This window comes from Nuphar pumila, chromosome 10 (genome assembly GCF_984573655.1).
Source record: "Nuphar pumila chromosome 10, dmNupPumi1.hap1.1, whole genome shotgun sequence".
NCBI classification, from domain to species: Eukaryota; Viridiplantae; Streptophyta; class Magnoliopsida; order Nymphaeales; family Nymphaeaceae; genus Nuphar; species Nuphar pumila.
Genome location: NC_143258.1, coordinates 96,535,530 through 96,548,724, shown reverse-complemented (window position 1 = coordinate 96,548,724; position 13,195 = coordinate 96,535,530). Strand labels below are relative to the sequence as shown.

The 13,195-nt window shown below is 38.5% G+C and overlaps 1 protein-coding gene across 1 annotated transcript; it reads left to right on the top strand.

The window, feature by feature from the left end:
- Nucleotides 1-3,641: 3,641 nt before the first annotated feature.
- On the top strand, nucleotides 3,642-5,707 carry LOC149827479 (FCS-Like Zinc finger 14-like). Its single transcript, XM_090018520.1, has 2 exons — nucleotides 3,642-4,141; nucleotides 5,371-5,707. Exons 1-2 carry the CDS (start codon nucleotides 3,642-3,644, stop codon nucleotides 5,531-5,533), a joined length of 663 nt encoding a protein of 220 aa, XP_089874646.1. The 3' UTR covers nucleotides 5,534-5,707.
- Nucleotides 5,708-13,195: the final 7,488 nt, after the last annotated feature.

Sequence of the window (13,195 nt, the reverse complement as noted above, 5' to 3'; positions counted from 1 at the left end):
CCGCAAGAGCTTGGGTGTCAGTGACCCCACCCAGTGTTTACCTTGCAGGGGAGCCAGCCCATTAAGTGACTCAGTTCTCGGTGAGGCTTCCTTGTCATAAAAAAACTATCATGTATAAGATATAGCCAATTTCAAGAACCGCATTTCCTTATGTTGAACTAGGTTAAAATCTTTAAATATATGTTGCTTATGAACGTGCTCATCTTTCAAGTCATGATAAGTACATACTGAGAAATATCTGAAAACAAACTTCGAACTGTCCATATTGAAATCCACATTACCATTTCCTCGAAATCCAACGGTCTGATATTGTTAGATTTGGAAATCAACGGCCCACATCTAGACAAGCAGTTTGTGGCTCGGCTTTCCTAGTCAACTAAGAGCTCATTTTTGGCTTGCAAAATAGTCTTGACAAGCGGAGCTGTAAGTTTCTCATGAAGTTTACCAAGCAGAGCATGAACAAGAGGTGCTCAACTCGGCTTGATCCGAATTGTATAAATTCAATAAAAGATACTATTGTATATGTATACAGTGTCATTTTTTTAAAATCTATATAGTGTCATTTATATCGTGCAGATAAATGAGTTGATTGAGCTACATACTTGCAAAGAGGTCGGCTGTTGGTTAGTTGGTACCAGTGTTGTTAAAAGCGTGCCTTGAGGCGCAAAAGGCAAGGCCCTCTGCACCTCAAGGCGCCAGCCTAAGGCGTGATAATAATAATAATAATAATAATAATAATAATAATAATAATAGGAAGAAGTATTTTTTTAAAATTTTTGATATTTTTATAGTTTTTTTTAGTTTAAAATTTTTGAGGCTTATGCTTTACGCCTCACCTCAGTTCTTTGTGGAGTGCCTCGCTTCGCCTCAACACTTTTCACAACATTGGTTGGTACTGTTATCAACATAAATTTTTTTTTAATAACTCAGGCTTGGCTTGTCACTAGCTAGGGCTAGGGTTCAACCTAAATGAGCTAAGTTTGAAAAGACCAAGCCCAGCTCTTTTACTAACCCTCAAACTCAAAATTAAGTGTGCATCTTAAAGAGTTCAACAAGCTCATTACATATAAGGCTTTTAAACATAAATTTAAGAGAATTTTATTGGCCATCATAATCGAGGTGTGCATCTTAAAGAGTTCAACAAGCTCATTACTAACAAACTTTATCAAGCCCAATTAGTAAACCAAACCCTCAACAACCATAGTTTGGCTTGCTCACGATGCATGACTGAGGTGCTCATATCGACAAGCCTTCATCTAACTGCCCGCAAGGGCTCGACTCGTAGGGTAGGGATGCCTTGTGAATATCACTAATTTGAAGCAATGTCACGAGTTCGAAACCCACAGGGAGCATCTCTTGCCGCAAGATCAAAGCTAGGTGTACTCCCCGGTGGTGGGAGGAACTTAAAAAGATGTTACCAAATGGAGGCCTGCCAATGTGTAGCAAGGACCGAAGGTTTTTCCCTTAGCCTAGCCGGAAAATAAAAGTACTTTATTGAACCAAAGACTGGCAATGACAATTATGACCACCATAGTGACAAACTTTTTTTTTTTTTTGGCAAAATATTGATTTTCAAAAACTTGTGAGAAATTGAAAATTTTTCATAAATCTTGCATTTTTTTTGCAATAAAAATTTTCATAAATCTCGCATAAATCTCAGAAATAAAAAATAAATTAAAATTTATAAAAAATATTTTTAAAGAAAATATTAATAAAAAAATATTTAAAAATAAAAATACATGGTTTTTTCATGATAAATAGCAGTTTAAAACATACATATCGAGGTATTTATGTTTTTTCATAAATCTCACAATATTTTGAAAATCTCTCAAGAAATTGCCATTTTAATCTTTCAGGCAATTTCTAGCGATATTATAGCGAGATTTTTATAAATCTTGCGATATTTGTCATGACCACCAGCAGATAACACCTAGTCCTTGAAAAGTCAAAGGGCAGTTTAATCATTTACAAAATCCAGGGCTATTTTCGTCTCTCTCGTAACCCTGGTTAGTAGAGTAGACCTCGTTGACATGGAATTCGGTGCCTACATGGCACTGGAAGACCAATGGGCGCGTGGGACCCATGGGGAGACGTGGACGGCAATATTGGGGTTTGGTATAATAAGACAAAGGGTCCAAGTCGAGTGAAGAGTTCCAAAAGAGTGTTTCTTAGCAGCAAAAGCAATAGAGAAAAGCGAAAAGATCATGTGCAATATAATTGCACAAATATTTGTGCATTAAGCACCTGATCACCCTCTATCTTGGTGACAGGCCTGTGGGTTGTGGGGCCCAAGGCCTGATGGAGGGGCGATCAGGTGCTTAATGCACAAAACTTGTGCCATGTGATTGCACTCGGTACGGACTCGAGAAAAAATGGAGCTGAAAGCAATGCCCTGCACCGCTATAAATTATATTTATAATTTTCTCGTTAAATTCATATAAAAAAATAAATTCTTAGAAATGCATGTACAATTAAAGTTAAAAATCATTTATATGAAGGGCTGGGAAACAAGATGAGCTGATTGCAGTGCAGCTCATGAAGTGCTCGTTCCAACTTGTGAAGTAGGTTCAGCAAGCTGAAAATGGACAAGAGGTGTTCGATTCGGCTCAGCTGGTGCTTACACACTAAGTACTAATGGTTATATTCAATATATATTTTGTATTATGTAGTATTAGTCTGAATTAAATAGTCAAAAGTGTTTGGCTTACAAGCAATAGGTTTAGAATTCAAATCCTGTTGCTTACAAGTTTTGAGACACCATACTTTTTCTATAAACAAGTAAATTACTAGTTCAACTTTGTAACAATTTACTTTCTTTCTTTTTTTCAATAAATGAGCCAGCTTTGAGCTTGCCATCTTACAAGTTTTGCTAGCTTTATCTGATGCAGGTTTGGATGCCGTTTATCTTGAGATCGACCGCACCCAAAAGGAGCTCACTTTGACCTGATTCCATCTTGCTTAAAACTGGTTTTATCGTGTTATGATCGCGACAACTAGGCGATAAGTTCAAAGCAAGTGATATGTTGAAAATATCGTATTTTATAAGAGTATAGATAAGACCTTAGAAATGCTTTCATTATACAAGGAAATCTTTTGTCATTGATATCAAGCTTGAGGGTATTATTGAGACTCCATGAACTGCCGGAATGTGACTCGTGCGGCCTGAAATTGTGTCAGATTCCGGCCAAATTGATGCAATCATTGAAAAAGAGACGTTAAAAAAAATCAATCATGTTTTGCAAAAATACATTATAAATACAATTTTTCATTGCGTCATCATTGTCTTCTTTTGCTTTTTTTTCTCTTACATTGCTGTCACCTCAAAATTATTGGCCAATCATTTAATATTTATTTTTATTTAATTTATTTAAAATTCACATTTTCCCAAATCCCCACTCCAAATAGAGGGTAAGCCCTACTCTCTATATATGAAGAGAACCCCAACCGTTCCTCTCTCTCTCTCTCTCTCTCTAGGCTTCTTCCTCAAGATCATCACATACCAACATCTGATTAAATTCTCAAAACCAAAATTCCAAACTTGAAATTCAGCAATGCTAGGCAAAAGATCAAAACCCATTTCCAAGAAGTCAGTTTTAGAGATACCCAGTGGCCGGAGAAGTTTCTCCGATCCGGAGACGGGCATGAGTCCTAGGACCCCTTTGGACTTGAGCATCAGATCGCCTAGAGGTTGGGAGAGTAAGGATTATGAAGGTGTGGGGTTAGGCATAGTCGCTGCAATGAGCTTGAAATCCGGCAATTCGAGCAAAATTCCAACAAAAAACCAGGTGGGTGGATTCAATAAGGGTGCTAAGCTCATATTAGGATCAACCTCAATTCCAATTAGTCCTTGTGCTAGGAGTGTTGGGTACAGGCCGATTATGGTGGAGGATGATGAGATGGAGAGCTCTGAGGACTATACTTGTGTGATCTCCCATGGGCCTATGTGCACCAGGAAGACTGTTTACTATGATGGTCATGAGCAGAGGGCTGTGTTTGATGAGAGGATGAAGGATTGGGAGGTGTTCATTCCACCGGCAGAGAGTTATGGAGATGAGTTTCCGGCGTACCCGTCATCTGATTTCCTTAAATTCTGCCATCTCTGCCAGAAAAAGTTGCAGGGGGAAGACATTTACATGTACAGGTAGGTACCTCTCTCTCTCTCTCTCTCTCTCTCTCTCTCTCTCTCTCTCTCTCTCAAATTGATTGGTGTATTGTAATCTGCATTTAGACCCTGTTCTGGTTCAGATACAGAAAAGATTAGAATCATACAGCTAATTTAGCACATAATTGGAGGGTAGCCCTGTTATTAATACGGAACAGCTAGCCAGAATTGATTTATGATTAATTGGGATTTTATTATCTTTTTTATATAACGGAAGAGTTTGCCTTTGGAGCTATTTTTGGTTTAATGTCTAATTTCGTAGGTTGTACTTAATTCATGCATACCCTGTTTAAGCTCATTGATTCATGTAGCAATAAATTGAATTTATTGAAATTGTTGCTACATGAGTGTAGCTGAGATGAGGATGCTTAGATGGATGTGTGGAAATACAATAAAAGATAAGATTCGGAACGAGGAGATACGTAAGAAGGTAGGTGTTGCACCCATTGAAAATAAGATGCGAGAGAATCGTTTACGGTGGTTTGGACATATTCGGCGAAGGCCTAATGATGCTCCAGTTAGAAGGTTGGAGAAATGGGAAAATATATTAGTTAAAAGAGGTCGGGGTAGGCCTAGGAAGACTTGGATGAAGATGATAGGAAAGGATATGAATGCTTTGAACCTCACTGAGGACATGACATTGGATAGAAATGATTGGAGGAAAAGGATTCATGTGGAAGACCCAAAATGAATTTCTTTGTTGGTTCATATCGCTGACCCCAATTGTTTTGGGATGAAGGCGTAGTTGTTGTATTGAAATTGTTGCCAATTTTTGGGAGGTGACTTGTGGTTTGAGGAGATATGACAAACAAGTCCAAGACCAAATTCTTTCTATTGGAGTCCCTCATAAATTTCTCGTTTGTTTAATGCTCTCTACCGTTCCTCTCACCCACCCACAAGCATGAACAAGACATTTCAGTAATAATGAATCAAATTTCTGTTGGCATTCAGTAACAATTTTTTTTTACAAAATTAGCCAATGTTTCTCCTTTCTAAGGACTAAAGTCCTATGGTTAATTACTTATTTCGAGGACCATATATTAAAAAAAACTGTCTTTGTATGTGGTGAAATGCAAAGAAATTTACCTAATGACCAAATTTACTGTATAAACTTGGGTACATACTGTGGTATCTTTAGAAAGAACTCTACTGTGATCTATATAAACTTAGCTAGCTACATACTAAATTAGACTTTTTGTGAAATGTAGAGGGGAGAAAGCATTTTGTAGCATGGAGTGCAGGTACGTGCAGATGGTTAGTGATGAGCACATGGAGAAATGTGGACCAAAAGCCTCAAAGCCTTCGAGTTCTTCGGTTGCATCGTCGTATTCCAGCAGTAAACTCTTCTTTACTGGCATTGTGGCTGCATAATTGGACAGCAAGAAGCAGAAGAAAAAATAGGTGAAGATATTGAGTGAATCAAATGGAGTACATAAGCGGCTTAACTAGTATACAATTAAGCATTAAATGTGTGCAATTTTGACTGTGGAAATGTAAAAGCGAGAAGATTATATGCTTAATTTTACAGAGAAATTTTGGTTTGTAGACATTGCGATGTCTCTATTTTAGTGGCAAGGATCATTTTGTTTAATCTTTTTGTTAACCATGGGTTGTTTGCTCAAGTCAATAACCCTCTCTGGCCAACAAGGCAGTTTTCTTTACTTCATTTAACCAAATTTCAAGTTGATTTCTTTTAAGATTTCTCGATCAAACGATGTGGTTGATTCGCCCACTTGTCTAGATAAATGGGATAAATTGGGATATTGCATTCTAAAGTAGAGTTAATGCAATAGCAACTTATCTCGGTTTCTGGTAATTGTATACTACAACAACAACAATAATAATAATAATAACAATTGTGATTACTACTACTGCTAATGGTGCACTTTAATCCTCTCTAGATTCTAAATCATGAATTTTGAAATTTATCCTACTGGTTGGAACCACGAAGAACCACAGAAGGCAGAATTTTTCAATATATGGGATTGACAAGAAAGCTTCGAATGTCACTAAAAATCCTGAATTTCCAAGATTTTTGGCGTTCCACTAGGAACACGCATTCAAATCAAAGGAAACTCAGTTCAAGATTTTCATTGGCATCCAAATACTGATCACGTTGACAGACTTAATTTGGTCAAATTGGACTAAAACAACTAGGACTGTAGGCAAACAATCCAGGTGCTGCCTCATCTGCTTATTCAAAAAGGGGCATAATAATTTGGCAAATACCAAAATGAGCCCGGTGCATGTGTTGGTCCTGCCTAGACCATTTGTTTCCTAGTCTTAGACCCGGCTTGGGTCTTGGTCAACGTTCCAAAGCCCAATCAATTGAAGCTAGTTCTCTCTCTCTCTCTCTCTCTCTCTCTCTCTCTCTCTGTGTGTACATGTGTGTGTGTGAGAGAGAGCTGTTTTTTGAAGAAGCTTAAACAGGTCAAATATGATCTGATCCAAAGATCCAGATCCACATCCAATCACAATGAACTTTTATTGGATCATACCCATGCAGCTTGGACCCTGTCCACATGGAAAAACTGGGGTATATGACTGCTTGATGGTTAATTGACTCACCAATTCATTTAGCTCCAGTCAATAACGGGTCGAAACCATGTCCACTAACTCATCCATTTATGGACAACCAGAGGTCTAGGACCATAGTTACCAGAAAGCGAAAGTGATAAGGATATGGGAAGCGATGCTTGAAGCAGAAGCGGGAAAATGAGTGTTAAAAAGATAGTATGAAGAGTGAAGTGGGACTCATTTTGGAAGTGATTGTGAGAGCGTGAGAAGCGAAAAGGAAAACGAGTGAGAAACGAAGAAAATAAATAATAACATAAAAAACCCAAAAAACAAGGAGAAAGCGAGGGGAAAACGAGTGGGAAGTGAAGGTGAAACCAATGGAAAATGAAGAGGATGCGAGAGGGAAGCGGTTTGAGAAATGTGCTTCTCCCAAATGAGAAATGAGTTTCCCTCATGCTTCCCCCCGATTCGGAAGCGCAATTTTCCCCTTAGGAGGTGGTTCCGTAACCATGTCCAAGACACACTTAATTAACTGGTTCTTGTGCCACAGTACGTACGACAAGGAGGACCGCCTCTCAAAATAGTGGCCTTACCAATTTGGTGCGACCTAGTCCAGGAGGCATCTAGATTAGACTTACTACATGTGGGCCAGGGACTTGGTCGTCCCTGATCCAAATCCTACGTTTTATTGATGCTAGTAGTAGGTGGCTGTGCCTCTCAAGGAGACGTGCACGGACACTTCAATTGCATCATCACATGTCACAAACTTGACCACCATTACATCTTCGTTCTCACCGTTATCACATAGTAGATTTATTATCATCCTCATAAGCACATCATCATCACCCACACCCAACCAAGTGGGTCAGATTCAAGTTGAAAGACATTGCTAGTTTGATACTCAAGGCGCACGTCGATTGCCACAATGATGAAGCCAATGAAAATTTACTCTTGTAAGTAGATGGGAACAGTCCTCAGGGAGTGTTAAATTTGGTGGTTTGTTTCATTATAAAAAAAAAGGAAAAAAAAAAAAACACATGATCAAGCAAGCCTTATCCCAACTATATGCGGCCGGCTTTGCAAGTCTTATTTTTGTATTCTTATTTATCTAGAGCTACAACTTCAGTCACTTCTATCTGCCTTTGACATCATGCATCATTATTGAGTACATAATCGTATTTTTTAAATTATTTACATGATCTTCTAACATCATGTAGCCAATTTTGTTAAATCATTACCCAGCATTAACCATGGCTGCATATAGTTATTTATTAGTAATAATTCACCAACAAATCATCTGACCATGTCCCCCGCATAATTTACATTGGATAATTTCCTGATAAGAACTTACCTTTTGCCTTATATTCCATGCCAGGTACCATCTTTTTTGAAATTCCTGATATAGTCTCAACTTTTCCTGACAATTGTCAAACAGGGACCTGTGGCTGTGGTTAACCTGCCTCACACAAACCAGAAGAAACGTTTTAAAGTTGTGCAAAAGTTCCTGTTTTACCCTTATTATATTTTGATTACCCTTTTGAAATAGAGAAATACCTAACTACCCCTGTAATGAGACTTCCTATGCGTATTTCTGAAATGGGTCTGACCCACATCTTTGGTTTTGGATAGGGATGTAAACGGGTCTGAGACAGGTCAGATCTATGCACTAATGAGTCCAACTAAATTGGAAACTGGATCAGGAAGATGATTAGCCAAAATGAATCCAGATCTTAATTGTTGAAAATCCAATATTTCATGTATATATATATATATATGGATATGTTTTAAGCTATTACCTGTGTTGCTATTTTAATGTGGGTCATTTCCCAGCCACGATGTAGTAGTAGCAAACCAGCCTCTGATTAACGTAAAAGCCAGAACGAGGGGAAGGCAGTGGGTCCACCTTACAGGAAAGCAACATGGAGATGGTGAAAATGGCAAATGGGAAAGAAGTGGGCTGGTGTTGGGACCAAGGAAAGGGCTGCGTGGGAAAAAAGAGATGGGCCGGACAGGAAGAGAAGGAATGGGAATGTGGAAAGAAAAGGGTAGGAGGTATTTATAAAATTTTATAATATTTAATTCAGGGTTAAGTAAATTAGGTTACTTCAGGTCCTCATTTGACAATTGTCAGGAAAAGTATCAAGATTTTTGGAAAAGATGGTATCTGATATTATGAAGCATCAGGTAAAAGGTAGGTCTTTATCAGAAAATTACCTCTGATCCTGGAGTGGTTTCTCCATGTAAATAAAAGAAAAGAAAAGAAAAAGACAACCAAGGATTGACTTGAGTGCAAGAACAGCAACAGGGGTTTGTCCCAAAATTGGGCTATCAATGGGTCTGGTATCTGATCCATCAGGATGCACCAAAACCTGTCCCCAATAACAAACGCTGGGATTTGAGTTCGGGATATGTCGGGGCAAGAAAATGGAATCCTAAACCTGAACCGCATAATTTAGAAGGTATTTAGAATATATGTAAGAAAATATCAAGTCAGCCGGGTTAGGTTGGATATCTGACAAAAATCATGACTCAAACCCAACCCGCATGTTACTTAGTACGGGTTCAGATTGACCCATAACACATTCAGGTTGGCATTTTTTATGTCCATATACTTGGATATCCAGGTCGGGGGCAGGTTTGGTAACCAAGGCAGACCCGGCCCTTTTGAGAGCCATAGGTAAAGATGACACTGTCTTCTTGTGGTTAATCAAATATTTTAGGTGAACAAAATTTTCTTTATACAAGTGCCCTTTCATCTTGTGCTTTTTTTTTTATCTTTTCCTCCATTTGTCAGATGAACAACCATTTTACATATAATCTTAGTATATTACCCTGAACCATAACATTTGACTTGGCTTGGCTTTGAGTTTGATCCATCTCTAAGCATCGGCTTGGACTTGGTTTTGGCAGTACTGACAATGCTTTGTTTAACTATCGAACAAGCCTTCTACGTCCTTGACCGTTGGATCTGCCTTGATAATCAAAATCTCAAGTGATTTCACAGCAATTATCTCATTATTATGTAAAAAAAAAAGAACAATTACAGGTCACTATTTGTTGATGTTTTTTAAACAACACTACAGTATAATCCAATATTACATTAGATTGACAGTATTTTCACTGAAGTCGTCCTCTAGAAAGGCAATAATGTAACCAAGTTGGAATGATTATTATATAGAACTAAAACAACCTAGAAAAAACTTAATTTCTAATTTGAATCTTGCACCAATAAGGATCATGGGAATCAAGGCCTGGACGGGCTCCTTACCAATTGATCTCCCAAAGGTAAATGGTCTCACTGACTTGCCCAAGCTAAAACCGTGTGCCATCTGAAAGGTCTTTCCCACCAAACCTATTAAGCGTCTTATCAAACCCACAAACAGCCTTAAACATGATCCAATAGAGTGGTGTGGATTGAAGGTTTTGCATAAAATCTGTGGTCCTTCGTCATCTCTAGAACCATGCAGTATGTGTAAATCTGTGGTACTTTCACATCTCTAGAAGTCTAGAGCCACGTAGTATTTTATAGAGTGTCAATCTATGCAAGCATATATATGTGTGTGTGTGTGTGTGTGTGTGTGTGTGTGAGAGAGAGAGAGAGAGAGAGAGAGAGAGAGAGAGAGAGAGAGAGAGAGAGAGAGAGATTATGCATTGAGCACTTATTCTTGTGTATTCTCCAACTAAAAGAAATGTCATCTACCCTACATGTAGAACAGCCCTCAAATCCAGGATTGAAAATCATGACGCATGTTGCACGTGTTTGAGTAGACAATAACTTAGTTGTCTCTAGATTTGCTAGGACTAAGCTAAGTTTTGTAGTGAATCTAAATTAATTTTCTTTATTCTAGTGCTCTTTTTTTTTAAAGGCAAGCTAGGGTTGGGCAGACCCCTACCAGCTATACTACTATAACATTGGGTTTTGAACCTGCAACGTCCCAACGCAAGGCGGAGCACTAGCTCCTCCTACCGGAGAAGCGGAGCCTCCCGTTGGTGAAATACTGCCAAATCCTACCTAAACATAACTATGCTAAATTGGAGTTGGAGTGGTATTTAGCATTGGACCCTCATTATGACTCCTTTTATGTAAAAAATAGGATATCACCCAACTTACCTGAATGCCAATTTAAATATGATAAGCTAGGCCTCACCGAACAGATAATCTCCCATAAGAGTCCTCAACCGATAGTGCCAAATGAGAATCCTCCAGGTTGAGATCACAATTATCGACTCCTCCAATGTAGCTGGTGGTTCCAAAAATGTAGCAACCGTCCCTGCTATTGAAGGCTACCTCATGAAGTCTGCTGACATTAACTTTCGTGATATAGCGATTCCCTCAAATGTCGATATGTGCTAACGTCCATCATGATATGGCGTTATCCCTCAAATGTAGATGTTAGCTATCGTGTTATCTTTGACAATGTAAACTCTTATCCACTGCGTGTAATCTTTGTATAACTGAATATAAATCAAAGACCTGCACTCACGTAAGGTATGAGGGTCAAAAGGCAGGTTTTTCAATTATCGCTATCTAGTGAGTTCTTTACGTTATCGTTATCTTTTCATGGTATCAGAGCCTCAAATTCACTTCGAGCGCTTCAATGGCTTTCAGCATTGCCGCAACCCAGTGAAATGCCGTAGCAAGTATCGTATCAATCAAGTTGAATAGAGAAAACTACTTTCTCTGGAGATCTCAACTTAAGTAAGTAATGATGAGTCAAGATCTTCTCAGATTTGTAGATGGCTCTTCTTCAACCTTCTGAGTTCAACAGAAGGTAAAAAACAAGAGGCACACCCTGAGTTCTATATTTGATGCAAGTCCAATCAATTTGCCTTAAGCTGGATCAAAGCTACAGTTTTTGAGTCTATACTTAGCCGAATCATGAGAACCAAGACTGCACGAGAAGCCTGAGTCATGCTAGAGAAGTCTCATGGCTCTCAATCACCACTGAGAATCATGATTTTGAACAAAGATCTTACCTTCATTAAGAAAAAAAGCATGGACATGGACACGTATCTAAACAAAATTAAATTTCTGGTCAATTCTCTTATTGTAGTATATAGTCTCGTTGACGAAGTTGATCTGGTGCAAATCACTCTCAATCGAGTATGAGAGCTTTGTCACCTCTGTTACCACTGCAGCCACCTGCCACTCGTTTGTCGACTCGTATGATCTTCTGATCAATTAAGAAAGGAGAGTTATTGTGTTTTATCCTAAGCAAGTAGACAATCAAAAAACCTCCCAAACCGCTTTTATGGTCTCTCGGGGAAGAGGTCGTGATAGTGGCCCATATAGGAGTCATTGGAATCAAAATTGTGCTCAGAGCAGGGGTCCCTCAGGAAATCTTAATCAACCCTTCAATAACTCTTAGAATCAACGGGGCCCTGTCATGTGTCAGTATTATGGTAAGCGTGATCATATTGCAAAAAAATGTTGGGATATTCTCAAAACTTTTTTCGCCATGTCATTACACCCATTAACAGATGACCATTGGTATCCTAACACTGGTGCCACCAATCATCTAACTATGGATGACCAACAGCTTGGCAACAAATCCCCCTATCAGAACAACAATTCCATTATGATCTGTAATGGTAAGACGTTATCTATATTTCATATTGGTGATTTGGTTTTATCATCTCAAGGCTCTAAGTTTGATCTAAAGAATGTTTTTCACATGCTCGATATTGCAAAAATTTATTGTCTATGAGAAAACTCACGAAGGATAATGATTGTATTTTTTAATTTACTCCCTTTGAATTTTTTGTCAATGATTGGCACTCAGGCAAGATTCTTCTTCAGAGACAGAAAAGCAACATGAGACTCTATCCAATTAAGCCGAGCAAAACCTTGATGATGGCAGCCTATGTAGGACCTTCAGCTACGTTTGATCTATGACACTAGTGCCTCGAGCAAACAAATAAGAAGACAATCTTTTTTCTTAAATCCAATAATGCTATTTCTTTTACTAATAAAAGTAATTCAGTTTGTGAACATTGTCTTGTTGGAAAAGCTAGAAAACTTTCATTTGGTCGTTCCCTATTAGAGAGCTCACAACCTCTTGAAGTTTTACATGTCGATGTTTGGGGCCCTGCTCCAGTTAGCTCACGTGAAGGGTTTCATTTCTGCCTGTTAATTGTGGATGATTTTAGTCGATTTTCATGGCTCTTTTCATTAACACTCAAATCTCAAGTATTTGACCATTTCAAAAGTTTTAAATCTATTGTTGAAAGTCAAGTTGGGTTTCCTATCAAATCCTTCCAATTTGACAATGGTGGCGAGTTCACAAGTAGGGAGTTTGAGACCTATCTATAAAGCAATGGTATTTTTCATCATTTTTCCTGTCCTCATACGCCTGAACAAAACAGACTGGTTGAACGAAAGCACTAGCATATGGTGGAAATGGGTCTCAATCTCTTAAGTTGTACATCTCTATCCTATGCCTTCTGGACTGATGTCTTTCGCACTGCGGTCTACCTCATCAACCGTTTACCCACTCAAGTACTCCATCGCAAAAC

Bases quoted from the DNA above. Each gene is read 5' to 3' on its own strand.
- LOC149827479 (XM_090018520.1), top strand. From the start codon at position 3,642: ATGAGTCCTAGGACCCCTTTGGACTTGAGCATCAGATCGCCTAGAGGT. The intron at 4,142-5,370 runs GTAGGTACCTCT...TGTGAAATGTAG, and splicing joins GAAGACATTTACATGTACAG to AGGGGAGAAAGCATTTTGTA.